The sequence below is a fragment of the Miniopterus natalensis genome, chromosome 2, assembly GCF_054644295.1.
Source record: "Miniopterus natalensis isolate mMinNat1 chromosome 2, mMinNat1.hap1, whole genome shotgun sequence".
NCBI lineage: Eukaryota > Metazoa > Chordata > Mammalia > Chiroptera > Miniopteridae > Miniopterus > Miniopterus natalensis.
In genome coordinates, this window is record NC_142082.1 from 92,433,766 (window position 1) to 92,460,790 (window position 27,025).

Sequence of the window (27,025 nt, forward strand, 5' to 3'; positions counted from 1 at the left end):
TATGGCATAATGAATATTTATTATGATTATTTTAATTAAAAAAATAAGCTCAAAAGTCTCTGGGTGATAAGCTGAAATACAATAAAAAGTAGTATCTGAGTGTTAGACACCTTGCTGGCATGCAGTGGTTCCCTTAATGCAGGCAAACGTCCTGCAGAAATTTCCACATTATTAAATATCGCCTCCCCTTTTCCCAGAACTCCCTACTGAAATGAGGAGGAAACTGAGGCACACAGGTAAAGGGACTGGGCTGAGGTCAGACTGCCAGAAGAAGCAGACAGGAATTGGACTCAGGAAATCCGGATAGTTCTACCCATAATGCTACCCAGGGTACAGTTCTGTGGTTACTGCCCCACAAGAGAAAAAGTCAGTATCTTCTTCCAAGTAACCAGTAGTGTCACATCTGTGGGGCAGCAGAAAGAGCATCACGGGGAGCAGGAGCTGACATGACGCCCTGTGATCCAGGCCAGAAGCCAGCAAATGGCACCCTCCCTCCCCCTGCCTCAAACGCACAGTCCTCACTACAAAGTCCAACCCTCCTTGTGGAAAACCAGCTCCACAGCCTCGTCCACATCATTCACAATGTGGGACGCCTCCATAAGCCCTGGACTAAAGCTGAAGTCCCGGTGCCCATGGAAGGGAGGCTCCTCTCCTCCCTGGGCAGGCTCTGTGGACCCTGGGGCCTTGGGACTGTACACGCCAGTGCACACCAGGATGGAGGCACAGCTCTGGGTTGCTGAGGGCTGCTGCTTCCACAGACCACTGGCCTCCAGCTCCTCTGCCCCCTCATGCTTCACCATCTGCAGGTACTGGTTGAACAGGTTGGCACCGTAGACATCAGACATAGGGTTATCACTGGCAGGGGCAGCCATACCGGAAAAGGAAAGAGGAAAAAACCCAAGTTTAGTGTTGTAAGGCACAGAGAGCACAGGACAATTGTGGGGCAAGGGGAGTGCATTAAACACAGGGAGACAAGGCGGATGGGAGGGGTAGGGAGAGAGGGAAGGGGAGGTTGTGAAAGGGTTGAGGAGATGGAAAGAGCTTACCCTACAGCATACAGCTTCTGGATGGGGGCAGCCCAGCCCCGCCTCTCTGCCTGCTGCCTGATCAGTTCCTCCGCATATTGGTAAGTGAGGATGCTGGGTTTGCCCATCAGGCCCTTGTATCTCAGCTCTTTGCCTGTCACTTTGTGGTAAATGGTTTCCAGGCACAACAGAAAGGTGCCGTGGCCAAACCTGCCAGAGAAGACAGCTCAGCAGCTCAGTCTTCCCTCCCTGGGCTCTTCCAGGCCACCTGCCATTCTCTAAGCAGCACCCTTCCACTCCCCCAGTGGTGACAGGTCAAAATGAAATTACTTCTAGTAAGAACTACATTTATTGCATACATTTATGCCCTGCTGTTATCTAATAACATTTATTGAGCACTGTTCTAACACTGAAGATGCATATCACATTTAATTCTCAGAAAAACTCTATGAGATTATTGTTCTCATTTTACAAATGAGGAAACTGAGGCATAAAGAGATTAAGTAACTTGCCCAAGATGGTAGCATTAGGATTATACCCCAGGCATTAGGACTCCAAAAAGTTTAAATTCTGTTTTAGATTTGTGGCAGACTACTGGTTGTCATTCTCCCCTTCTTTCTTGGTGCCAATTTTTAGCTAAGCATAGTGCTACCAGGTGTAAAACTATATTCCCTTCCTCCTCTGAAGCTGGGTGTACAGCCATGTGACTGCGCTATAGCCAGAGTGAATGAAATTAGAAGTGCTGGGCTAAACTTCTAGGAAGTATCCTTAAATTAGGGAGGCAATGCTCTTCTTTACCCTCCCCTGTTCCTTCCTGCTGCCTGGAATGCTGATACGATGGCTGACGTTCAGGCAGCCATTTTGCATTATACAGTAAAGGGCTAAGGATTGCACAGCAGGAAGACAGAGGTAGATGTCTGTGTCCCTGACAGATGGAGCTTCCATACAAGACTTGGACTGCCTACTCCAAACTTATTTTACATGAGAAAGAAACTTCTATCTTCTTTAAGATACTTTTGTTTTGGGTTTTCATCCCTTGCCACTAAACCAAATCTGAACGGGTATTGCACAATATATTAAAGTTATATTTGTGTCATTCATTTATGCAATAAATTCTATTTTCAATTTTTAAGTTACTGAATGAAAGATTAATCTCAAATCTGGTTTATAGCTCAGCCAGCACGGCTCAGCAACCGAGCATCAAACTATGATCCAGGCGATCGCGGTTCAATTCCCAGTCAGGGCACATGCCCAGGATTCGCGCTGAATCCCCAGTAGGGGGCGCATAAGAGGCAGCCAATCAATGATTCTCTCAACATTGATGTTTCTATCTTTCCCTTTCGCTCTCCCTTCCTCCCTCTGAAATCAATAAAGATATGTATTTTTTTAAAAATCTGGTTTATAAATTGAAATTTGCCTCTTACTATTCAATTCACAGCCTATATAACCAAACCCCCTTCACCTAGTGTCAGCATACCCTAACTCTAGGAAAAATAATTCAGGAAAAACACCTAACTTCAAGCTACAGAAAAATACTTGAAAAGTAATGAGAGAGAACACTGTAATCCCCATCTCTTATGGCTATTGAGTGGTGTGACTTGAGGCAGTGTTGGGCCCTGCTGCCCTATTGATAGATAACACACCCAGATCACTGGGAGTCATGGGCAGGGAAGAAAACTCTAGACTTTGGCCTTGCAGATAAGAGCACCCAAACAGTACACAGCAGCAGTCAGCTGCCCTTCCAGTAAGGCACCTTCAGGGCCAGAAAAAGGACTGCCTATCCTGTGCCCAACCTAAGAAAAGGACAGGACAGGTGAGCTCTATACACAGTTGCGCAGGTAATGTGTGAGCTGCTCACTACCCGGGTACCTTTGAGAAAGTAACTTATCCACTGGGTCTCTGTTCTCTGGTCTATACAAACATCAGAACAATTCTTTCTTTCCCCTGCCCCTACGTTTTAAGGGCAAAAGGAAACAAAGATGTGAAATAATCAATGTACAAGGTGAAGGCAAGGAAGGAAGAGCAGTTGAACAATTTGCACTGATACACCTCAGAAGCTGACAGTTTGTGTTCCTCTAGTCAAAATGAACATATTCTGTTAAGATTCTGGAGGGCAAAGGTTGTTTGTTAAAAATCATCTCAATACATCTTCAGTGAACAGTAAGCTGCAGTTTTCATTTGATAATTAGTATATAAAGTGACTCTTGACCACCACCACCCAGAAGGCCAAGATACTATGGCAACTACAGGGCCTACCCAGGTACAGGTCTGAGAGTCCCCAAATATGAAATGACAGTGGGAAACTGTCAGCAGGACTGCTCAGGCAACACCTGAAAATGGACCACCACGGTCAAGGCCAGGGACTATGTCCTCACCTGGGCATCTTGGCTTCAGCCATCCAAAGAAGATCCATGTTACTGGCCAGGACAGGGAGATGGGGATAGGGAGCCGTCGCCAGACCCGTCCCAGGGTTCCCATTGCTGAGAAGGACATCCATGATCAGCTGCAAGCTTGTCTCCCAGCGTACTGGCTCCCCAAGGAGGAGCACCCCTTTAAAGAGCAAAGGCGAAGGGGTAAGGGTGCAGAGCACTCAGCCTGCCCTCTATGGTGGGTGGGAGGAAGGCCCTCAGAAGACCAGCTGAGGCCACCCAACCACAAGCTCTTCCTCCACAGTACACTCACCCTGGCAAGGGCATGGTTTCCTGAACAGCCTTGAAAGAGCCACTCATTTATTTACCCAAGGTGAACAAAGCCCAGGGCCCAGGAAAGTACCTCCTAAGGGCTCCCAATATCATTGTGTCCACCAAACTTCACAGAAGTTAAAAACAAGACAAGCAATAGCAAGTCTCAGGCCCATTTCCTCCTGCTGACTGATATTCTCCCCACCACCTCACCCATAGATACTTGGCAAAGTGCTCACCTTCCTCAGCCACTTCTCTCTGCGCCCCAGGAGCCAATAAACCTAACAGCTAAGAGAGTGGGATACAGAGTGATAGAGACCTGAATTCCAAGGCTGACTGTGCCAATTTTCCTTTGATTGTGGGCAAGTTATTTACCTTCTATAAGCCTCAGCTTCTTCAACTACACAATAACAACACCTACTATTGTTATGAAAATAAAAATGAGATATAATAAAGCACTTAACCCGAGCTGGACACATAGTACTCAACAAATGGAAGCTCCAATATCAGCTATGAGACCAATGAGTTGAATCACTGCCCCCTAGGGAGGTGTTCTGGAAGCTGGAGGATATTTTTTAATCATCACAATGACTGACACTTAGTGGTGAAGACTGTAGGAGATGGCCAGGGATGCTAGACACTCAGGACAGTCCTGTTCAATAAAAAACTGCTAATTTCTATAAACATTTGAGTCCCCGATCTGGTATTCATGTAGGTAAACAACCTGTTAATAATTAATGAGCCTAAACCCTAATTCCATTCCACATGTAAACACAAAGTATTTTTTGGTAGTTATAATAAACACTGATTTTTCCAAAATATGTAACTATCACATAAATCAAGAGAAGGCTGTACTTTATTTGTTTTCAAAATTTTACCAGGAGTTTAGTGCCTATTTTGCAAAATCACTTCGCCAGTGACAATACTGCCCCTAATTTCTGAGTCACCAGTAAAGCACACCTATATCACACCTATAAACTGTGTTTATAGCTGTAATATTCATGATGATTCTATATTTGGTTCAATCAATTCACTACTTCATTATGTCTTTTTGGATAATTATTACATATTGAAATACATATTACCTTACTAAAATTTTTCCCTTTATTTCTCCCTATTACAATTATATTAAACTAATTAATTTTAACATATGTGTATAGAAAGATATTTATCTATGAATTTCACTTCAGGTTAGTAAAGGAGACACTAAAATATTTTCGTTATACAAGGAGAGAACTGGGTTTAATGGGGCTAAGGAACACTGACTGGATTACCCCTAGGTACCTTTCTACTCTAAGATTTTCTAAGCTTATGATTTTTCTGGAATAATAACACAAGTGATATGGAGAAGGAAAGATTAACAACACATATCTCAGAGGTAATGAGTGGCAGATCCAACACCAGAACCCAGGTGACCTAATGTTCAATGCCCCCTGGCTACAAGAGCCTGGAGGGACTGAAAGGAGAAAGAACCACCTAGCCCCATGCCCACACAAGGAGAGGACCTCATTACCTTCAATGGTGGGGAAGTCATTCCTTGGAAGGGGCTGCCAAGAGACAAAGAACAAGCCTATCAATGCAATGATTACTTTCCATTACCAGACAATCACACACTGGTTTCCAAGGGTGGGTGGGAGGAAAGATACATTCCAGACAGGATCAAAGACTACCCCCATGGTGTAGCCCAAGCTGAGGAGAAGCCAAATAGGAATGAGGAAGAAGATTCATGAAGAGAGAATGACCAGGCTGGTCACAGAACAGGTTGAGGAATACCACATACAAAGATCAGCTAGGCCCCGCTGGGCATGGCTCAGTGGTTGAGCATCGACCTAAGATCCAGGAGATCGCAGTTCAATTCCTAGTCAGGGCACATGCCCAGGTTGCGGGCTCGATCCCCAATGTGGGGCATGCAGGAGGCAGCTGATCAATGACTCTCTCATCATTGATGTTTCTATCACTCTCTCCCTCTCTCTCTGAAATCAATAAAGATATATAATATAAAAAAAAAAAGTCAGCTACGAAGAAAGGCTGGTCAGCTGTCTTTCTCCAGCAAGGACAGGAAACAAGACATGGGCCAAGCAAGAGTCTAGAATCAGATAGCTAAAGAGGAAGGTGAGCCTATGGAGAAAAAGGAGGCCATCAGGGTGTGATGGACCATTTCTCTCAATGTTGGATTAGGAGGCAGGAGCTTTCATGCTGCGAACCACTTCCATTCCTTCTCCAGACTATTATAGTCTTGTGCCTGCCACTAATCAGCTATGTGACCTGGAGTAAGTCACTTCCCCTGTGTGAGGCTCAGTCTCTGAGTTGTTCTAAGATCTGTTTCAATCCTGACATTCTGGTTCTCCACATGGTTCTAGGAGACAGCTCTCAAAGGCAATAAAGGGCTCTATTTTAATTGGAAAGCTCTGGAGGAAGGACTAAAGCTATAAAAGTAAATAAAGTTTATCTGTTTATAACACATTTCATCACATTTTGATAGTGATCTGACTTAAAAAATAGGCTATATGATATAAATATATAGAGTTGACATAAAAAAGAGGGCCAGGGTCAGTCACACACTATGGAGGATCAATGAGAGACCCTGTGACTACTGATCAGAAAAGATAATCAAACCAGTGGTTCAAATATGAGCTGAACCCAAAGGAAACACAGCAGACACTTAGAACTGCCAGTTACTTTTATAAGCAGGCTGCTTCTCACAAGGATATTGCATCAGGATAAAGTAGAACAGTGAAGAATTTAACAAAGGTTAATGATTCTCCCAGACAATACTGGGAAAGCCAGCTGGTAAAATACAAAGCTACTAACTGGAGGAGATGCCAGGGCTCTGAAAGGGTTCTCAGCTAATCACAAACAAGGCAGAAAGAAAAATCCTTAGGAGTACGTGGCTCCTCTGAGCCATTCTGTATATGTGGGGAACAAATCCTTGCCAGATGTGCCTCTCTAAGAAGGCAGCTCTGCAAAACACAGACAAGTTGCAGCTCTAAGGGGGAGAGGTTGCGGGATCAGCAAGAGGAGCCCACGAAGGAGTAAGGAAGAGGACATAATTAAACACGAGACCCCAGGTGTGTTCTCCTTATTACCGTGGTCTTTGGCCGCCGCTGGAGATCCACCATGTCAAGCACAGGGAAGGCCATCCGCAGCTCGTCCACAGTAACCACATTCTTGAAGCCCAGTCTAGAGCAAGATCAGGGAAACAAAGCTGGACAGTTCTGGGGAGAAGATTTCTTTAAAGGGAGAGGAACAGCCCGGCCGGGCGTGGCTCAGCGGTTGAGGGTCGACCTAGGATCCAGGCGATCAGGGTTTGATTCCTGGTCAGGGCACATGCCTGGGTTGTGGGCTCGATCAATGACTCTTTCATCATTGATGTTTCTATCTCTCTCTCTCCCTCATCTTTCCTCTCTCTGAAATCAATAAAGATATATTTTTTAAAAATAAAATTAAAAATAAATAAATAAAGGGAGGGGAACAAACCCAGAGCTGATCAAACTAGTCTACCCAATCCCCAGACAGGAGTGAACCAATAAGTCCAGACAGACCCCAGCAGGGCCAACACCAATCCTGAAAGTGCTGACCGGCAGAGCAGGGTTGTGTCCCTCCAAAGCAATACACCTGGGCATACTCTAGGTGCCAGATCCTACACTGGGCAATACCAGGGTACAAGGCATACAAGAACCTCTGTCCTCAAGAAGCTCACCACCTGCCCAAAGCCCATCACAGCCAGCACTCTTGTGAAGTGCTGCTACTATGTGCCACGGAGTTCAGAAAAGGCGACTGCTCAGTGGCCTCAATAGTTGGGCAAAGGGCCTGGAGAAGCTAGACTTCAGTTGAAGCTTTAAAATGAATTGGATTCCACCAGGATGGGGAGGCCATGGGGAGAGGTAAGCCAGCTCAGCTTAGCTCTCTAAGACCTGACTCCATTTTCCTGTCCTTAATTCCCACTTGCAATCTTAACTGGCCATGGTTTCAGATTACTCTCAAAATGAATTTTCCAAAAATGATGCTTCCATCAGATCACCACATTAGCAATAAACCTGCAGACTCCCCACCACCCTCTTAATAAATTCACTTACTTCCTGCATTTACTTCTGCAGTTTCCTACCTCTAGCACTAACCTTCCGGTCTTTATTTTCCACCCTGTCCCATTCCAATCTTCTGTTTCAGGGATCCTCACCATCCCTTCTCTTTACAGCCTCCTTAGCTACTGCCTCTGCATGGAAAACCTGAAACTTCTCCTGTGGCACAGCCATGTCCCTCCATGAAGCCACAAGAAATCCTGCTCCAAGGATGTTCCTGTCCCCACCTGTGATACCCAGAACTTATACTGCTCGTTTAAGTCTTTAATCCCATACCATCTGAAATATTCCTGTATTGTGTATGGGTGTGTTATTCCTGCCTCAAGTATGAGCCCTTTGGTTAAATCGCAGTCCCCACTGTGCTTCTCCTGGCCCCTGCCCCTTTGAGCCTACAGCACAGTGCTGGTACACAGGGAGTGCTGGACAGGTCTGCAAGAGCAGCAAATAAATAAGCTGCTTGAGAACAGAGACAATCTTCTGTCTTTTGAATGTGCACATAGCCCAAAGGATGACTTCATTGTAGATACTTAATTAACATTTCAGATAAGTTGACTGAGGACCATGAAGAACAGCCAAACCTAATTACAGAATCACCTAGTTTCCTTTTTTAAAATACAGATTGCTAATTTTTATCTCAGACCTAGTAACATAAGACTCTCCAGGAATCTGTATTTTCAGCTTTCCAGAAGGTTCTGATGCAGTGGGCTGGCTTTTAGAAAGCACCAGACACCAGGACTGGCCACACCTGAGGGCTGTACTCCCTCCTTCAAGATTCCACCACACACTCAATAAGGCCTGGAACCCAAGGCCCAGCAAGCCTCATGATGGTCCCCCCTCAGCAATGGGAGGAAAGGCCCCAGTCCTGCCCCTTCCTCTTCAGTCAGAGGGAGAAGCACCAAAAGGATACACTTGGGCATTTTCCACCACGGGTCCCTGCCCGGACACTAGCATCCGCTTTCCATGATATTTTGAGAAGAGCTTCAAGGGGCTGTGAGAAAGAATAACTTGATCTGGCTCCACCTGTAGGGACAGGCAAGAGACAGGAGAGACGAGAAAGACACATAGTTGAAGGAAAATAATAGGAGATAAATGGCAGCTTCTTTCGCCCAGGAAGGAAAAAAACTGCCCAGAAAAAGTAGGGGGGAGTGGAAGCCCCGCTTCCTAGCTCCTAGAATCTATCCAAACAGATGTAAGAACCACCAGTCTAATTTGGCTCTTGCCACACAAAACAAGCAAGCAGTGCCCTGGCCAGTGTTGCTCAGTGGTAAAGTGTCAGCCCATGCACCAAAGGGTCTCCGATTCAATTCCCAGCAATTCCCAGTCAAGGGCATGTACCTGGGTTGCAGGTTCAATCCCTGGGCCCAGTTGGGGCGTGTGTCTCTCTCACATCGATGTTGATCTCTCTCTCTCTCTCTCTCTCTCTCTCTCTCTCTCTCGCTCTCGCTCTCCCCCTCCGTCCCTCCCTCCCACTCTCACTAAAAATCAATAGAAAAAATATCCTTGGGTGAGGGTTAACAACAACAAACAACAAGCAAGCAGGACATGCCATCAGTGGTGGGTTCTGACACTCATCAATCCTGTCCTGCTAAACTTTCCCTTTGAAAAGCATTGTCACAGAGCTCTGCCTCCAACTTTGACTTTCAACTCTCAGTTCTACTTAAAGACTTAGCCTTTTAACATTTATACTAATTACGACAATGCAGCCTTTTCTCAGAATGTTTTTAAAATCCTCTCTGAAAACCACGGAAGGGAACCAGTTTCATGCCTTTACTCCCTGCATTCATACTCAAGTAGGGTCACCCCATCATCAATCAGCCACTTTATTTACTTTCTTGGTTCCAAGTACTCTTTCCCAAAACTACATCTACCCTCAACAAAGAATGAGTGTCAATGTGAGATACATGTGGAGTTGCAAGTGGGTGAAGAGACTGCTTTTGGGGGACAGCGCTCATTCACATGCATGCATCTTATTTATGAGAAACAAGGGCGGTTACTTCAGAGTCCCACCTGGTATACGGAGATTTAGAAAATGCAACCCTCACCCTGGCCAGTGTGGCTCAGTTGGTTGAGCACCATCCCATGCACCAAGAGGTTGCCGGTTCAATTCCTGGTCAGGGAACATGCCCAGGGTTGTGGGCTCAATCCCCAGTAGGGAGCACGCAGGAAGCAGCCGATCAATGGTTCTCTCTCATTGATGTTTCTCTCTCTCCCTTCCTCTATTCTAAAGTCAATAAAAAACGTATTTAAAAAAAAAGAAAAATGTGACCCTTGCTTTCAAGGGGCTAACAATTCAAAAGAGACAACCCTGATGCCCAGAAGAAAAGAAATGGATACAAAGACAGTAGGCTGAACTGGCAATTCCATGGGCAGGATTTTTGTGCTCACCATGTATGTATATGTAAAAAATGACCCTGTTGATGAGGCTCTACTAAAGAGGGTGGGCTTGAACTTCAAGTTATTTTTCCAGCAGGGTAGAAAGATTTGTACTGAAGCAACTGGCCATGCCCTTAGACTTATCAATAGTGTACTGCACCCCAAGAGAAAAGGCTTAGTCAGAGCTAGAGAGGAGGTTCCACTGGGAATCAGGTCCTTGAGCTTCCATGTCTCCAGCTGTCTCCTTACCTTGAAGCCCAGGAGGGCTGATAGCTCCTGGGCTTTACCTTGTTGTAAGATGTTCCCAGCATTCGTGACAAAGACCACAGGCACCCGCAGTTGCCCCTGGGCATTCACCAGCCTGCGGAAGGCTTTCAGAGCTGCAGGGATCACTCTATGGCCCCGCACCAGCACTCCATCGATGTCCAATAGGAACCCAAAGGTAGGCTGGCTCTGCAGAGGGGAAAAGAGAGCCACCACTGCCTGAGTGAAGAGGCACAGGGGAGGAAGGAAAAGACCCTTAAAAAGAGGGACTCAACATCATTCTCAGGTTGCCCAGGGCCTGAAACATAAAATGAGGACATGGAATTTCTGACAGAGCAAACCCATCGATAATAAAAGAAGTAGCCCTTTTTCACGTATTTTTAAGCACATAACTATTTTGTTAAAAAGTATTTTTCCATAATGAATATAAAGGACTTTTTAAATTAGAAAATAGAAATTCAAAACATAATCCTTGCACTTTAAACACAACTAATTAATATTTTCCTTTTTTTAAAAATTTTATTTACTTATTTATTTTCAATCTTCACCCAAGGACATGCTTAAAAAGAGGGAGGGAGGGAAAGAGGGAGAGACACAGAAAGAGAGAGACATCAATGTAAGAGAGAAACATCCACTGGTTGCCTTCCATACGTGTCCCAGCTGGGAATCAAACCCGCAACTCAGGTATGTGCCCTGACGGGGAGTCAAACTGGCAACTTTTCAGTGCACAGGACAATGCTCCAACCAAATGAACCACTGCAGCCAGGCAAATATTTTCTTTTCATCTCCTTTTTCTATTCTTATTTATCATGTAGCTACAACTATACTTTACATGTGCAATTTTTCATCTTGTTCTTTTTGCTTGACATACGAGCATTTTTGCCTATTATAATAGCCTTCATAATCATCTTTTAAAATTTTTATTATAACACACAGAGGTTTTTTTTTAACTACAGATATAAGATTTCTTGCCTCCTTCTTCCATCTACTGCTATTCCCTCTCTTGTATATTTTCCAGGAACTTTTTTATGGATATACAGTAACAATTTCTTATTGTTTAACTAACGCACAAATGGCATTATGATGTATTTTCTATCTTTCCTTTTTTTAGCTTGTATGTTTTGGTTATCTTTCCATATCAATACACAGCTCGACCTCATAATCATCATTTCTGGCTCTACAATACACTGAGTGAATAATCCACTAACACTATGTTTCCCCTATTTTGGATATTTAAGGCTTTCTACATTTTTACTACTATAAATAATGCTATAAGGAACCTCTTTATGCTTACTGGTTTTTCCATATTATCAACTTTTCCTTGAGCTAGATTCTTAAAAGTAGGAGCAGTAAGTCAAAAAAGTGCAAATATTTTAACAACGTAACACATCCTGACAAACTGTTTTCCAAAAACATACATCAACTTATGTGGCCACTGGTAATGCATTTTACCCTTGCCAATAATGACTATCAAATGTATCAAAGAATTTGTTAATTATCAAACATCTTAATTTAAAAGTTAAAAAAACAGTATCTCATCTCAATCTATATTTCTTGGATTCTTAAAAATATCATTTCATTTCTTATTTCATAAACTGTTAACATATGACATGTTTTCAATTGTCCAAAAGAAATCCAACCTAACCTGTTTGCTAGTCTCCTTTTTTTGGTGCCAAGTTATGCCATTCTTATTTGTGCATAGGGTTCCTCTGGGAGGATCAATCAAAAGCAGACATACTGTATTCCGGCCCTTCACTTTAGCTGGGGTGAAAAAACGAACAACTAGTCTAGGAAACACAAACTCACTAAAACTGAAGCATTTTCACAAGTGCAAATCAATCCTAAGTATTTAAGTTCTGAGTAAACAATTAAACAGAGGTAGGTTCTTAGAAGAGAATTTTGAGCTAGGCAACAAAAGATTTAAATATATGCATTCATTTAACATTTATCTATTGAGAGCCCATCAGCACCAGGCAGAAGTAGCTCTGAGACCCTGAGAAGACCCTGAGAGCCCAGAAGAGACCCTGAGAGCCTGCATAAGATGTACCTTACCCATCGCGGGTGGGGAGGATTGGCCATCACAGGACTGGCCAACATAAGGAGTCTGAAACAGGAAAGTGGCATCATCAGACTTATGCTGTTGAAAAATCTTGGCTGCAGAGTGAAGAATGAATGAGTGGGCTGAAGAGAGTCAAGTTGAAGGACACCAGCTGGGACTCACTGCAATCTAAGACAGAGATGATGGTGGTAGTTTTAACTAGGTGGTGGCAATAGGTATGGAAAGGATGAGGCAGATTATAGAAGGCAGAACAGCCAGGCCTGGTAACAATCAGATGCAGGGGAGGAGGGCAGAGACAAAGACACTCCATGCTCCTTTTGGCTTGGGAAGCTGGGTGGGTGGATGCTGGTATCACTCACTGACCCAAGGAACTCTGGAGGAGCTGCAGCTGGGAGGCCAGGAAGGGCAGGAGATATGTCCCACTTTGGACCTGTAGCTCAGGCAAGAAGAGATATCAGCACTTGACAAAGTCCAGGAGATGAAAATGTGGAAGGTCTTTGTTTTCAGAGAACAGCTGAAACTTAGGAGGGAACAGAAGAGCCTGAGAAGCACAAGCAGAGTGAGAGCAAAAGTGCGGCTCACAGAGAACAAGGAAGAACATTACCATTTAAGGACAGGCCATGTAAGAGCCACCAGCAAAAGAACAAGGAGCAGCAATTAGCGTGAGGAGGAAAATCACAAGGGTGTGGGATCAAGGAAGCTGAGACATGAGTTTTTGGAACAAGGAAAATAGAAAATGGAGTTGATATAGTTGTATTTAACCTAGTTATTAATAACAGGAAAGGAGTAAAGGGAAAGCCAAATATTATAGGCATGTCATTTGAGCAGCTTCACCAGGAAGTTGCAGCTTTACACTCTCCAGGGAGCACCAGTCCATTCCCCATAGATGGCCGGGGGAAAGAGACTGGATGGGGGTAGGTAGATGCACACCCAGTCAAGTTGGGAGGACTAGAGAAGGTACTTGCCTGTCAGTCACACCTGGGAAAAGGCCACTGGCCAGAATGGCGATGGCCACTTGCAAGTGTGGGAAGATTTGGGATACTTAATTCCCTGAGCAAAGTTCACTCTTTTGATTTCTCTTGGGCTCTCTTGGTTGATTCCTGGCTTGAGGGGCTATCGCTCCTGTTTCCTGGCATTCTCCCGTGAGGCCCATGGCCATGTGGACCCACACATGCAATGGACTAATGGACTGTAACTAGCCTGATGCTGAACTGGACCCAGCTGCAACATGGAACAGAAACTCTGGACAATGGCTTTGATTTTAGCTCTACTGAAGCCCCAGTTACACTTCTTCTATAATTGGACTAAGGGAAATGGGACTTTGGAAACTCAGGGATGTAATTCCATGCAAATAAAAATCACTCATTCCCCACCCCCACGTATGAGTCTCAGAAAATTCTTTTTCTCGAGATATAAGAACTCCACCCCCAACACTCAGTGGAGAAAGGGATACCCCACTTCTACCAAAACCAGAGTGACTGCAAAGCAATGGTCCCATCTTCCCTCCTCTGAACAGGAAAGACCACCCAGGGAAGGGTCTTCTAGCTCTTTCACACTAGCGTCAGCAGAGCCTCCCAGCCTTAGACAATGACAGCTTCAGTGCAAAGTTGGAAGGTGGGAAGGGACATTGGAAAAATAGGAGGGCAGGACCTGAAGATGGTGGCACTGTGAGAAGCAGCAGAGTGCCCCCGCTCCCAGCCATGGACTCGATTTACTCCTAAAACCCTACACAACCAGCTTGAAAAAACCAGAGAAACACACCTGAGTGGACAGAGTGCGAGTGGGGAGCACTAAAGACACATCACGGAGTCCGGTAAGAGGGGGGGCGCGTAGGAAGGGGGAGACTCCCTGAAGCCTGTGCTGGGCTCCGAGCCCAGAGGCTTGGAGGCTGCAAAGCTCCCTCCCCTCAAGAGTGCGGAGGGCATCCAAGAGCGGGGACCCCCACACTCAGAGCAAAGAGGGGAAGGAGCGCCCTGCGCACAGGGCAGGGGATCTCAGGGGAGCGTTGAGTCTGAGATGGGATAACACCTTCCTAGGAAACAAAGCCTCTAGTCCCGGCTGTGACCAGCGTCTGGCGCTCGGGGTGCCGACCATAGGGAAGACTGTCCCAAGGGCTGTGGCACTCAAGTGGTAAGGAACCAGAGGACTGCGCTGAGTAGCCACACACGGGGACCCTCTGCCTCCCTGAGGGGCATTGTGTTGAGCCCCAGAAGCACGGAATCTGCGAGGTGTGGGGGAGGGGAGGAGCCCTCCCCGCCCTGAGCTCAAGGTGCCTGGAGGCTGGGACCTGCGACCAGCCCTGAGGGGCGCCGTGGTGGCACGTGAAGCCACTCCAGTTTTGCTGAGACCAGCAGCGCAGGGAGCTGTGTGGAGCTGACTTTGGGTCCCCTCCCGCTGGGTGCCTTGGAGCGAGGGCGGCGGGACCCTGCAGAGCGGACTCTCGGCCTGAGTGTTGTTTTGTGCATTTGCAATTTTGATCGCAGAACCGGTTCCCACCTTCCCCGCTGGCACTGCACCGACAGACCAGTGTAGGCTGGGGTCGGGAGTCTGCACTGGAGACGGTCTGAGGGGCGGGCCTGGTGCAACCAGCCAACCAGAGCTGAGCAGGGAGGGGTGGAGACCACCGACCTCTTCAGCAGTCAGGAGCACCCCCTCCCAACAGGAAAGGGACAGGTACCGCTCACGGAAGCCCCAGACATCCCCCAGGGCACAGTCCTGAGGGGGAAGGGAGAGCAGCTAACAGGAGGAATTTATAAGAATAAGACTCTCAGGGACTGTTTGGGAACTGGAGGAAATGCTGAAAACCCCTGCAGGGGGCTGGGCAGGCAAAGGGCCCACCAGAAGGTGTTTTTAATCGGACCCACTGAGCCCAGGCTGCTGAAACGGCCCAGACAGAAAAGGCAATAGGCTGAAACCAATCTGAAGCTGCAGCAGACCAAAGCCTGGGGAACTAGAATCAGAGGACAGGATAGGGACTGAGGAGTTGGCGGTGAAGCAGAGACTAACCCCCGCAGAATGAGCGCCTGACAGCAACACCTCTAGGGGCAGTGATACCCTGAGCTACACTAGCCACCCTGCACCCTAAAGACTCTACAGAAGACTCTGGAGTAAGACCAGGCAACTACAAGATTGCAAAATAGCTGACAAGAGGAGGTGGTCCACGGAGAGACTCAGATCAACCATCTACCTAAGGCCACCAGAGCCAAACCTAGACGACGCATCACACTGGGTGATACACAAGTACCTACCAGGAGAACTGAAATCAGGACACAAAACAGTGTCCCTCGGACAACATAAGTTGCCCAGAAAAAAAAAGCCTCACCTGATTGACTACCTTTTTTTTTTCTTTTTTTTTTTCTGCTGGGTTTTTTTTTTCTTTTGTATGGTTTTGTTTCTTTGGTTTTGGGGACTTTTTTGTTTGTTTTTTGTTTGTGGGCTTGTTTATTTTTTCTCTTTTTTCCTTAGGAAGAAAAGAAAGGGGAGAAAACCTGTTTTTTCTTCTTTTTTAAATTTTATAATAATTTTTTTTTCTACATTTTTTTAAACTAATTTTTTTTTTCTTTTCACCTTTTTATAAAAGAATTTTGTTTTGCTTTGCTTGTTTTTCAGTTTTGTTTTGGATAGTTGCTTTGTTTTCTTGTATTCTTACTTCTAATATCAAGACTTTCTTGATATCCCTGCTCAACAACTGGGACTTTATCATTATATCCAAGTTTACTGCTTCCCTCTACAGTTTCCCTCAAATCTGTTACTGGACTCCCTCCCTGCAGGGGCTTTATCTCTCTCTCTCCTCTCAATCCATTGGCATAACGTTTTTCTTCCGTTTCTTTTTTCTTTTTCTACTTTTCTTTCATTCTTTCATTAGGCTCCCTCTGTCTTCCTGTCTGATTGTTAGTTTCTCCTATTCTCCTTATTGTATTTTTGTTTTCTCATTTTCAACTACTATCCTATTTCTATTCTCTCCCTTAATTCTTTGCTGGCCCTTCTTTCAGAATATTTTCTCTGCTTCTATTACCTCCCAGTAGCTTCTCTATTTTTTACATTTTAGTTTATTATTAGTTTCTAAATTTTCACCAGTATCAACAACTATATACATCTTTCTCTCTCTAAGCGATACTTTTCTTTTTCTCTCTCTTTTTTTTTCCTGTATGTGTGTGTGTGCGGGGTGTGTGTTGTGTTCTCCCTTCACTCTCCCAGTTCTATTTTCACGTGAGTTATTTTCATTGTTACTGTCAAGATATTTTGTAAAATACCTCTTGTTTACTGGAATTTTAGTTGTGCATTGGCCTGCCTTGCAGCACCCGTACAACAGCTTACAGGTCGAGGTTGGGGCTGTGACACAGTTAGCCAGCCTGAGAGAAGAGTCCTCCCAAGGACTGATCAACAACAATCTAGATCCAACCACAACAGGAGAACATAAAGAAACCACAAAAGGGGCACCCACAAGAGGGTCACGACTAGAGCAAAAAGCTCAGAGGTATAAGGGAAACACACCTCTGGGCTCCACTGGACCCACAAGACAAAATCCCACCCCACAAGACTGGGGGTCAGCAAATATATCTAATATATAGATACAAACACTAAGACCTACCAAAATGGGGAGTCAAAGAAACAACCCCCAAACTAAAGACAAAGAAACATCACCCGAAAAAGACTTTGATGAGATGGAGTTTAGCAAGCTGTCAGAAACGGAGTTCAGAGTATGGATGATGAAGATGTTCAAGGGACTTAAGAAGACACTAGATGATAAGATCGAGGACCTTAGTGAAAATATGAAAAAGGAGATACATACCATAAATAAAACTCAGACAGAGATAAAGAATGTTGTATCTGATATCAAGAATGCACTGGAAGGAATTAAAAGCAGGCTCAATGAAGCAGAAGATAGAATAAGTGACTTAGAAGACAAGGTAGAACGAATCCCACAATCAGAGCAGCAAAAAGCAAAATCACTTAAAAAACATGAGGACAGTCTAAGGGAACTTTGGGATAACATTAATCGAAAAAACATTCGCATTATAGGAGTACCAGAGGGGGAGGAAAGAGAACAAGGGATAGAGAACTTGGTGGAGGAAATAATTATAGAAAACTTCCCTAGGCTGTCGAAGGAGAAAGCCACACCAGCTCAGGAAGCACAGAGGGTTCCAAACAAGAGGGACCCAAAGAGACCCACTCCAAGACACATCGTAATTAAAATGGCAAATGGCAAGGACAAAGAGAAAATATTAAGGGCTGCAAGAGAGAGACAAGCAGTGACCTACAAGGAAACCCCCATAAGGCTGACAGCTGATTTCTCAACAGAGACTCTTCAGGCCAGAAGGGAGTGTCATGAAGTTCTGCAAGTAATGAAAAGCAGGAACATGCAACCAAGATTGCTTTATCCAGCAAGACTATCATTTAAATTTGAAGGTGAAATAAAAGGCTTCCCAGACAAAAAAAGGCTAAAGGAGTTCAGTTCCACGAAACCAGCATTGCAAGAAATGCTAAAAGGACTGCTTTAAGAAAAAGAAGGAATAGTGAAAGAAAGGTACATCAGCATAAAGGGGAAAAATGGCATTAAATAAATTGATATCAATAGGAACCTTAAATGTAAACGGAATAAACGGTCCATTCAAAAGACATAGGGTAGCTGAATGGATAAGAAAACAGGACCCAAATATATGCTGTCAACAAGAGACCCACCTGAGAGCAAAAGACTCACACAGGCTAAAAGTGAAGGGATGGAGTAAAATATTCCATGCAAATGGAATGGAAAGGAAAGGAAAGCTGGAGTAGCAATTCTTATTTCAGACAAAACAGACTTCAAAATAAAGACCATAACGAGAGGCAAAGATGGTCACTACATATTACTAAAGGGATCAATCCATCAGGAGGAAATAACCCTTATAAACATTTATGCACCCAATATTGGAGCACCTAAATATATAAAAAATTTCTTGGGGGACCTTACAGGGGAAATTGACAGCAACACAATCATAGTGGGAGACTTTAACACCCCACTGTCAGCATTGGACAGATCATCAAGACAAAAAATCAACAGGGAAACACAGACCTTAAATGAATCACTAGACCTAATGAATTTAATTGACATTTACAGAACATTTCACCCCAAAGCAACAGAATACACATTCCTCTCAAGTGCACATGGAACATTCTCAAAAATAGACCACATGTTAGGGCACAACGCAAGTCTCTACAAATATAAGAAGAATGAAATCATATCAAGCATCTTCTCGGATCACAATGCCATGAAGCTAGAAATCAACCAATTTTAATAATAAAAAACTCAAAAATATTCAAACACATGGAGGCTAAGTAGCATGTTATTAAACAATGAATGGGTTACCAAGGAGATCAAGGAAGAAATCAAACACTTCATGGAAAGCAACAAAAATGAACAGACAACAACCCAAAACCTATGGGACACAGCGAAAGCAGTCCTGAGAGGAAAATTCATAGCATTACAGGCCCATCTCAAGAAACAAGAAAAAGATCTAATGAACCATCTAACACAACAACTAAAAGAACCAGAACGAGAACAGCAAGAAAAGCCCCAAGGAAGCAGAAGGAAGGAAATAATAAAAATCAGAGCAGAAGTTAATGACATAGAGACTAAACAAACAATACAAAAAAATCAATGAAACCAAGAGCTGGTTCTTTGAAAAGGTAAATAAGATTGATGCAACTTTAGCCAGACTCACTAAGAAACAAAAAGAGAAGACCCAAATAAATAAAATCAGAAATGAAAGAGGCGATATAACAACTGACCCAACAGAAATACAAAGCATTGTAAGAAAACATTATGAGCAACTATATGCCAACAAATTAGACAACATGAGGGAAATGGACAAATTCCTAGAAGCATACAACCTTCCAAAGCTGAATCAAGAAGAGGCAGAAAACCTAAATAGGCCAATAACAACTAATGAAATTGAAGCAGTAATCAAAAAACTCCCAGTAAACAAAAGTCCTGGACCAGATGGATTTACAGGCGAGTTCTACCAAACATTCAAAGAAGAATTAACACCTATTCTATTCAAACTATTCCAGAAAATTCAAGAGGAGGGAAAACTCCCAAACTCTTTTTATGAGGCCAGCATCATCCTAATCCCAAAACCAGATAAAGATACTACAAAGAAAGAAAATTACAGGCCAATATCCCTGATGAACATAGATACTAAAATCCTCACTAAGATACTAGCAAACTGGATCCAGCAATACATTAAAAAGATCGTACATCATGACCAAGTGGGATTTATTCCAGGGATGCAAGGCTGGTACAACATCTGCAAATCAATAAATGTGATACATCACATAAACAAAATGAAGCACAAAAATCATATGATCATATCAATAGACACAGGAAAAGCATTCGACAAAATCCAGCACCCATTTCTGATAAAAACTCTCAGCAAAGTGGGAATAGAGGGATCATACCTCAACATAATAAAGGCCATATATGACAGACCTACAGCTAACATCATACTCAATGGGCAAAAACTAAAACCATTTCCATTAAAAACCAGAACAAGACAGGGATGTCCACTTTCACCACTCTTATTCAACATAGTACTGGAAGTCCTTGCCATAGCCATCAGACAGGAAGAAAACATAAAAGGTATCCAAATTGGAAAGGAGGAAGTAAAACTATCATTATTTGCAGATGACATGATACTGTACATAGAAAACCCCAGAGACTCCATCAAAGTACTACTAGATTTGATAAATGAATTTGGCAAGGTAGCTGGATACAAAATCAACATCCGGAAATCAGTGGCATTCTTATACACCAACAATGAACTTTCAGAGAGAGAAACTAAAAAAGCAATACCGTTTACCAATGCAACTAAAAAAGTAAGATACCTAGGAATAAACTTAACCAAGGATGTAAAAGACCTGTACTCGGAAAACTACGTGACACTGAAAAAAGAAGCAGAGGAAGATTTAAACAGGTGGAAGAATATACCATGCTCATGGATTGGAAGAATTAATATCATTAAAATATCTATACTACCCAAAGCAATTTATAAATTTAATGCAATTCCTATGAAAATACCAACAGCATATTTCACAGATCTAGAACAAGCATTTCGAAAATTTATATGGAACCAAAAAAGACCCCGAATAGCTGCAGCCATCTTGAGAAAAAAGAACGGAGTGGGAGAGATCACATTACCAGACTTGAAGCTGTATTACAAAGCTACTGTAATCAAAACGGCCTGGTATTGGTACAACAACAGGCATATAGATCAATGGAACAGAACAGAGACCCCAGAAATAGACCCACGCCATTATGGTCAGTTAATATTTGACAAAGGAGGCAAGAGTATCCAATGGAGTAAGGACAGTCTCTTCAATAAGTGGTGCTGGGAAAATTGGACAGATACATGCAAAAGAATGAAACTAGACCACCAACTTTCTCCATACACAAAAATAAACTCAAAATGGATAAAAGACTTAAATATAAGTCACGAAACCATAAAAATCCTGGAAGAAAACATAGGCAGTAACGTCACAGACATCCTTCGCAGTGGACTTTTCACTGATACAACTCCTAGGGCAAGAGAAACAAAGGAAAATAAACATATGGGACTACATCAAACTAAAAAGCTTCTGCACAGCAAAAGAAAACAGCCTCAAAATACAAAGGAACCCCACGGTCTGAGAAAACATAGTTGCCAAGGATGAATCTGATAAGGGGCTAATTTCCAAAGTGTACAAAGAACTCATAGCACTCATCAAGAGAAAGACAAACAACCCAATTAAGAAATGGGCAAAGGACTTAAATAGACACTTCTCCAAAGAGGACATACGGATGGCCAAGAGACACATGAGAAAATGCTCAACGTCGATAATCATCAGAGAGATGCAAATTAAAACCACAATGAGGTATCACTTCACAACTGTCAGAATGGCTGCCATCAACAAATCAACAAACGACATGTGCTGGCAAGGGTGTGGAGAAAGGGGAACCCTAGTACACTGCTGGTGGGAATGCAGACTGGTGCAACCACTATGGAAAACAGTATGGAGGTTCCTCAAAAAATTAAAAATGGAGCTGCCATTTGACCCAGTAATTCCACTTCTAGGAATGTATCCTAAGAATCCTGAAACATTCATCAGAAAGGATATATGCACCCTGATGTTCATAGCAGCACAGTTTACAATAGCTAAGATCTGGAAACAGCCCAAGTGCCCATCAGTAGATGAGTGGATTAAAAAGCTGTGGGACATTTACACCGTGGAATACTACGTAGCTATAAAGAAGAAGAATCTCGTACCCTTTGGGACAGTATGGATGGTCCTGGACAATATTATGCTAAGTGAAATAAGCCAGGCAGCGAAAGAAAAATATCACATGCTCTCCCTTACACGTGGAATCTAAAGAACTTAATAAACTGACGAGCAGAATAGATTCAATGGAAGCATAGTTGAGACTGACAAAATGTCAGAGGGAAGGGGGAGAGGGGGTAGAGGGGGAGAGAGTAACCAAAGAATTTATATGCATATATGCACAACCCAAGGACACGGACAATGGTGGGGAGAGTGACTGGGGAGGGGGAAGGAACGGGGGGGGGGGGGGGGAAGGGTCACTGGGGAGAAAAAGGGACATCTGTAATACTTTAAACAAAAATAAAAATTATTTAAAAAAATAAAACAAAATTTTAAAAAAAGAAAAATAGGAAGGCAGAAATTCAAACCAACAAGAGAGCACTTCTGACCACTAGCAAGTAGAGCTGCCAGGGAAGAAACTTGTCAAGTCCCACATGCCATGTAGGAAATACCTGAACAAACAGCATCTCTAACTCTCCATTCCAATGGCTGATCCTACACCCCAGACCTGTGGATTGTACTGATATATATATATATGTATGTATGTATGTATGTATGTATGTATGTATGTGTGTGTGTGTGTGTATATGTTACTCTTTTTAAAAAATATATGTTTTTATTGATTTCAGAGAGAGGAAGGAAGAGGGAGAGAGAGAAACATCAATGATGAGAGAGTCATTGATGGGCTGCCTCCTACACGTCCCCTACTGGGGATCGAGCACAAAACCCCGGGCATGTGCCCTTAGGAGGGATGGAACCATGACCTCCTGGTCCATAGATCAACGCTCAACCACTAAGCAACACCAGCCAGGCTGAGCTATATATTTTTATTGAATCCTTGCATCAACACTTTGGGGGTGCGTGTCATTACCTCCAACTGACATTACTTAGCTAAAGTAGCCTGGTTTATATATGGTGCTCATTATGTATTCACTGGAAAATCTGACTAAATGAGTAAGAAACCAAATTCAGAGAGAATTATAGTTAAATTGACCCAGTTCACAAGTGCTAGATTCAAAATTCAGCCTCAAACTGAGCTCACAGCAAAGTCAGAGCTCTTCAGCAGCCCACACGGCAACACCTCTAAGCAAAGAAGGGATCCAGGAGGTACCAGATCATCCAGCAGCTCCTGCCAGCCTCCAGCCACTGAGTTCCAGTTCTTCTCTGTTCTCAATATACTCATGTACCCAGTGGCCCTCAAGGATCTCTGCAACCCCTTCCTTTTCCTCAACAAATCCCACTAGAATCAGGGTCCAAACTGGGGTCCATAGACAGATTTCAGGATGTCCATAAAACCTCTTAAAATTCTATAGATTTTTCCTGGGAAAAGGAACATAGCTCCTTTTCAAATTTCATCACCTTATTCTTTTCAAAGATAATCACTGCACAAGTCTAAAGGGAAAGAGGATGTAATTTGCCTTCAAACCCCCAAATCTGGCACAATACTTAGACTTTTGTAGGTACTCAATCAAGGTTGACTGAATGTTCAATGTCCCAAAAAATGAAGGATTAGAGCAAAATAAGGCAGACCTTTCCCCTCAAGCACTTTCTGACTACACCATACCCTCTCAAGGGAAAAGAGTTGGTAACTTTTTGAAAAAAAAATATTTTTATTGCCCTAGCCAGTTTGGCTCAGTGGTTAGAGCATTGGCCCACAGACTGAAGGGTCCTGAGTTCAATTCTGGCCAAGAACATGTACCTTGGTTGCAGGCTCAATCCCTGGCCCTGGTCCAGGCATGTGCAGGAGGCAACCACTCAATGTGTCACTCTCACATTGATGTTTCTCTCCCTCTCTTTTCCAATCTCTCTGAAAAGCAATGGAAAAATATCCTCAGGTGAGAATTAAAAATAAAAATAATTTAAAATATATATATATATATTTTTTTTTTTAGAGAGAGGAAAGGAGTGGGGGAAAGTGGGAAGGAGGGAAAGAGAAAGGAGGAGAGGGAGAAAGAAACATTGATGTGAGAGGGGAACGTCAATCAGCTGCCTCCTGCACACACCCTACCAGGGATCAAGCCCACAACCCAGGCATGTGGCGTGACCAGAATCGAACCAGCAACCTTGCGGTGCACAGAATGACGCACATCCAACTGAGTCACACCACCCAGGGCAGAGTTGATGACTCTTAGAAGGACTGTGTCTTTCTAGCACACAGTCTATCTCCTTCTTGTACCATATGGACACAGAGCATACTGTTCTGAAACTCTAAATATAAAACTAATTTGCCCACAATTTTGAGACAATCAGGGAAAATTTTTAAAGGACTGGATTTTAAGTACTGTAATATTAAGGAATTACTAATGTTGTTAGGTATGATAATAGCATTGTGATTATTTTCTTATGGGTACACACAGAAGAATTTAGGGTTGAAATGACAAGCCATCAGAAACTTGTTTTAAAATATTATAGGCACAAAAAAGGGGTAGTTGGGGAAGAGATAAGCAAAACAAGTGTGGCAAAATGTTAATAATTGCTGAATCTGGAAGATGGGTCAATGGATTTCATAATACAGTAAGTCCTCACTTAACATCATCAATAAGTTTTATGACTTGAAGCCAATTTTACCAAAACTAATTAATATTAACAAAAGTTCCTACCGCACCTCATCAACCTTATAACAAAATGACACTATTCAAGAAACTGCTGTATTATTGTTTTTGGATTTCTAAAACTTACATACTTAAAAAAATAAAATGAAACAGTTCATCTGTGCTGACGGCTACAAAACAGTTTTAGTGGTCTTAGTGACCATATTCTAAATAGTCACAAGATTTGCTCTCTTAGACAAAAGAATTCTCAATCCCTGCTACTTAGAACAGAAAGGTTTCAGAACAATTTAGCAACATCCTTGAGGGTCCCTCATCTGTAACTATATAGTGAGTAATCATCATCTCCAACCCTCAGGTGAATGATGAATGTAGAGAGAACCAGGCACTGAGCAACATAGAAAGATACACAACTATAACAAAAGTGCCACACTAATAATGCAAGATGTCAGTAACAGAAGAAACTGGGGGGAGAGACTTTTCTATACTTTCTATAAACCTAAAACTGCTCTAAAAAATAGTCTATTTTATAAGAAAAAAGAAAGAAATATAAGAAAAAAAGTGAAAGTACCTAGAGAAAAGGACAAAGGGATAAATTTTTTTCTTTTCACTTTCCTCTTAATTCTCTAATCTGTATTCTGATTTTTCTTCTATATCACTTGATTTTATTTTTTAACTAGTCCTGGGTATTAGGCCATATTCTCTAATTAGAGTTCATATTGTGTCAGTGATAAAATGTGTGGTTTAAGGTAAATTTGAAATGAAGGGACTACTTAGATGTTCCTTTGTCTTTGCTTCTTACCTAGAATTGTTTCGTATGCTTTAAACAACAGCATTACAACTACAGTCCATTTCACTGTATCCTCCAATCCCTTCCACATTTGAGATAACTTACTATGTGCCAGTCACTGCGCAAAGTACTCCACATTTATCATAAAAGGTACCATATATATATTCCCGAAAAAACACTGCATGGTAAACAAGACACCCATTACATATACTAGGAAACTGAAGCTTAGAAAGCTGAGTAATTTGCCTTAGGTCAAACAGCCAGTAAACAGTAGAGGCAGAATTCAACTCAAATGCTAATACTCTTAAATTCTATGACATACTTCATCCCTTTCTTCCTTTTTTCGACTCTATCAGAAAAGTCACTCAAGGATAATTTAGGACCCATGAAGACGCAAGAATCAATATAATAAACTATAAACAATGGCAAATATTCCTTATACTTATGTCTTTACAGTTTACAGTCCTTTTATCAATGTATTATCATTCTATACTTCCAGCTTGGGCACTTTGAGCTCTATGACACTAGCCAAGTCACTTAACTTCTTTGAATCTTAGTTTCTCCGTATTCAAAATGATTACAATAATATAGCTGTTAAGAGCTAGAACTCTGGCACAAGACTGCCCTGGGTTCCAGATTCTGCCACTTACCAGCTGTGTGCCCTTGGGCAAGTCGCTTAACCTCTCTGTGACTCAGTTTCTCCACCTGTAAAGTGGGAATAATAATAGTACTTACCTCACAGAGTTGTTATGAAAATTATACAGATTAATGATATACTTGTGAAGTACTTAGAATAGTGCCTGGCACAAAGTACTCTTTTTTTAAATAAGTAGTTAACTTAAAATACTGTACATCAAAGAGTTACTGTGAAGGCATTATATAAATGTAAAATATTATCATTATTACATACAGAAATTGTGAATTTAGAAGGCAAAATGGCTCAGGGTGATAGATATGACTACCTGGCTTAGAGTCCTGGCGTGGTAGTCTACCAGGTGTTTTTTAAAAGGTTTTAAGAACCTTTTAAAAAAGTTCTTAAAAACTTGACTCCAAACTTCAGCTTCCAAACTAACACCAGGGTCATGCCTACTTCCAAGGTTGAGAGAATTAGATATCGCTAAAGTACCTGGCCAGTTTTCCCCTCCCTCCCCCAACCCCACTCCCACCTACCAATCCCCGACTTAACAGCTGCTATTACAAGCAGGCCCACCAAGCCAAAGGGACTAAAAAGTAAATAGGCCCCACAAAAACCACATTCATCTCTGGGGCTCTTCCCTTACAGGTGCAGCTCCACAGGGAACCCTATCACAAGTCTCCGAATTTCTTTAAAATGTAGTTTAAAATCATAACGTAAAGGTTCTGATCATGGAAATCAGAGAGGAAGTGCAAGAATCATACCCTGACCAGAAAACTAGGAAGACGGAAAATGCCGAGTAAATTTGGGGACGAAGAGTGGCAAGAGGCCACGAGACAATCTTGGTGCACGTTTTGGGTATTTTGTTTACGCTCTAGCCGGAGTAACTTTTCTGCCCGGTCAAAGACGTGCCAAATCGCCCGAGTCAGAGGGAGGTAGGGCGCGCAGGGGACATCAGTGCTTAAGGCAAGAACGAAGCGCACCAGAAGTCAGTTGCCTTAGTCACGGCCATTTCCCAGGAGGCCGGGAACGCAGGAGCAGCTCGCCCCGCTCGCCCTCCCTCCCGCCGCTCGCGGCCTCGCCACAAGCGCTGAGGACCCGCTCACCTGCGCGCTTCTCACCTGCTCTGGGCCCGCAGCGTAACCCTTTCCAGAGCAGCGGCCCCGGAACCCGCACGCCGCCCACCGCCAGAGCCCCGGGGCCGCCCGGACCGCCGCAAATAAACCAAAAACAGCCAT

At 43.1% G+C, this 27,025-nt stretch overlaps 1 protein-coding gene across 2 annotated transcripts; it reads right to left on the bottom strand.

Moving 5' to 3' along the window:
• Positions 1–27,025, bottom strand: HDHD5 (haloacid dehalogenase like hydrolase domain containing 5). Of its 2 annotated transcripts, none has more exons than XM_087814393.1 (8): positions 26,909–27,025; positions 10,408–10,611; positions 8,693–8,805; positions 6,793–6,886; positions 5,220–5,253; positions 3,401–3,575; positions 1,047–1,235; positions 1–855 (listed from the first exon to the last, which is right to left on the bottom strand). In XM_087814393.1, exons 1-8 carry the CDS (start codon positions 27,023–27,025, stop codon positions 522–524), a joined length of 1,260 nt encoding a protein of 419 aa, XP_087670519.1. In that variant the 3' UTR covers positions 1–521. The 2 variants fall into 2 exon arrangements, with proteins under 2 accessions (XP_087670519.1, XP_016069289.2); XM_016213803.2 differs by lacking the exon at positions 26,909–27,025 and adding an exon at positions 12,475–12,785.

What these genes read in the sequence shown, in the direction of transcription:
- HDHD5 (XM_087814393.1), bottom strand. Translation starts at nt 27,025, where the DNA reads ATGGCTGTTTTTGGTTTATTTGCGGCGGTCCGGGCGGCCCCGGGGCTC. An exon ending in AGCGGCGGCCAAAGACCACG is followed by an intron (nt 5,254 to 6,792) that starts GTAATAAGGAGA and finishes GTCTCTTGGCAG; the next exon opens with CCCCTTCCAAGGAATGACTT. An exon ending in TGACTTCCCCACCATTGAAG is followed by an intron (nt 3,576 to 5,219) that starts GTAATGAGGTCC and finishes TGCTCTTTAAAG; the next exon opens with GGGTGCTCCTCCTTGGGGAG.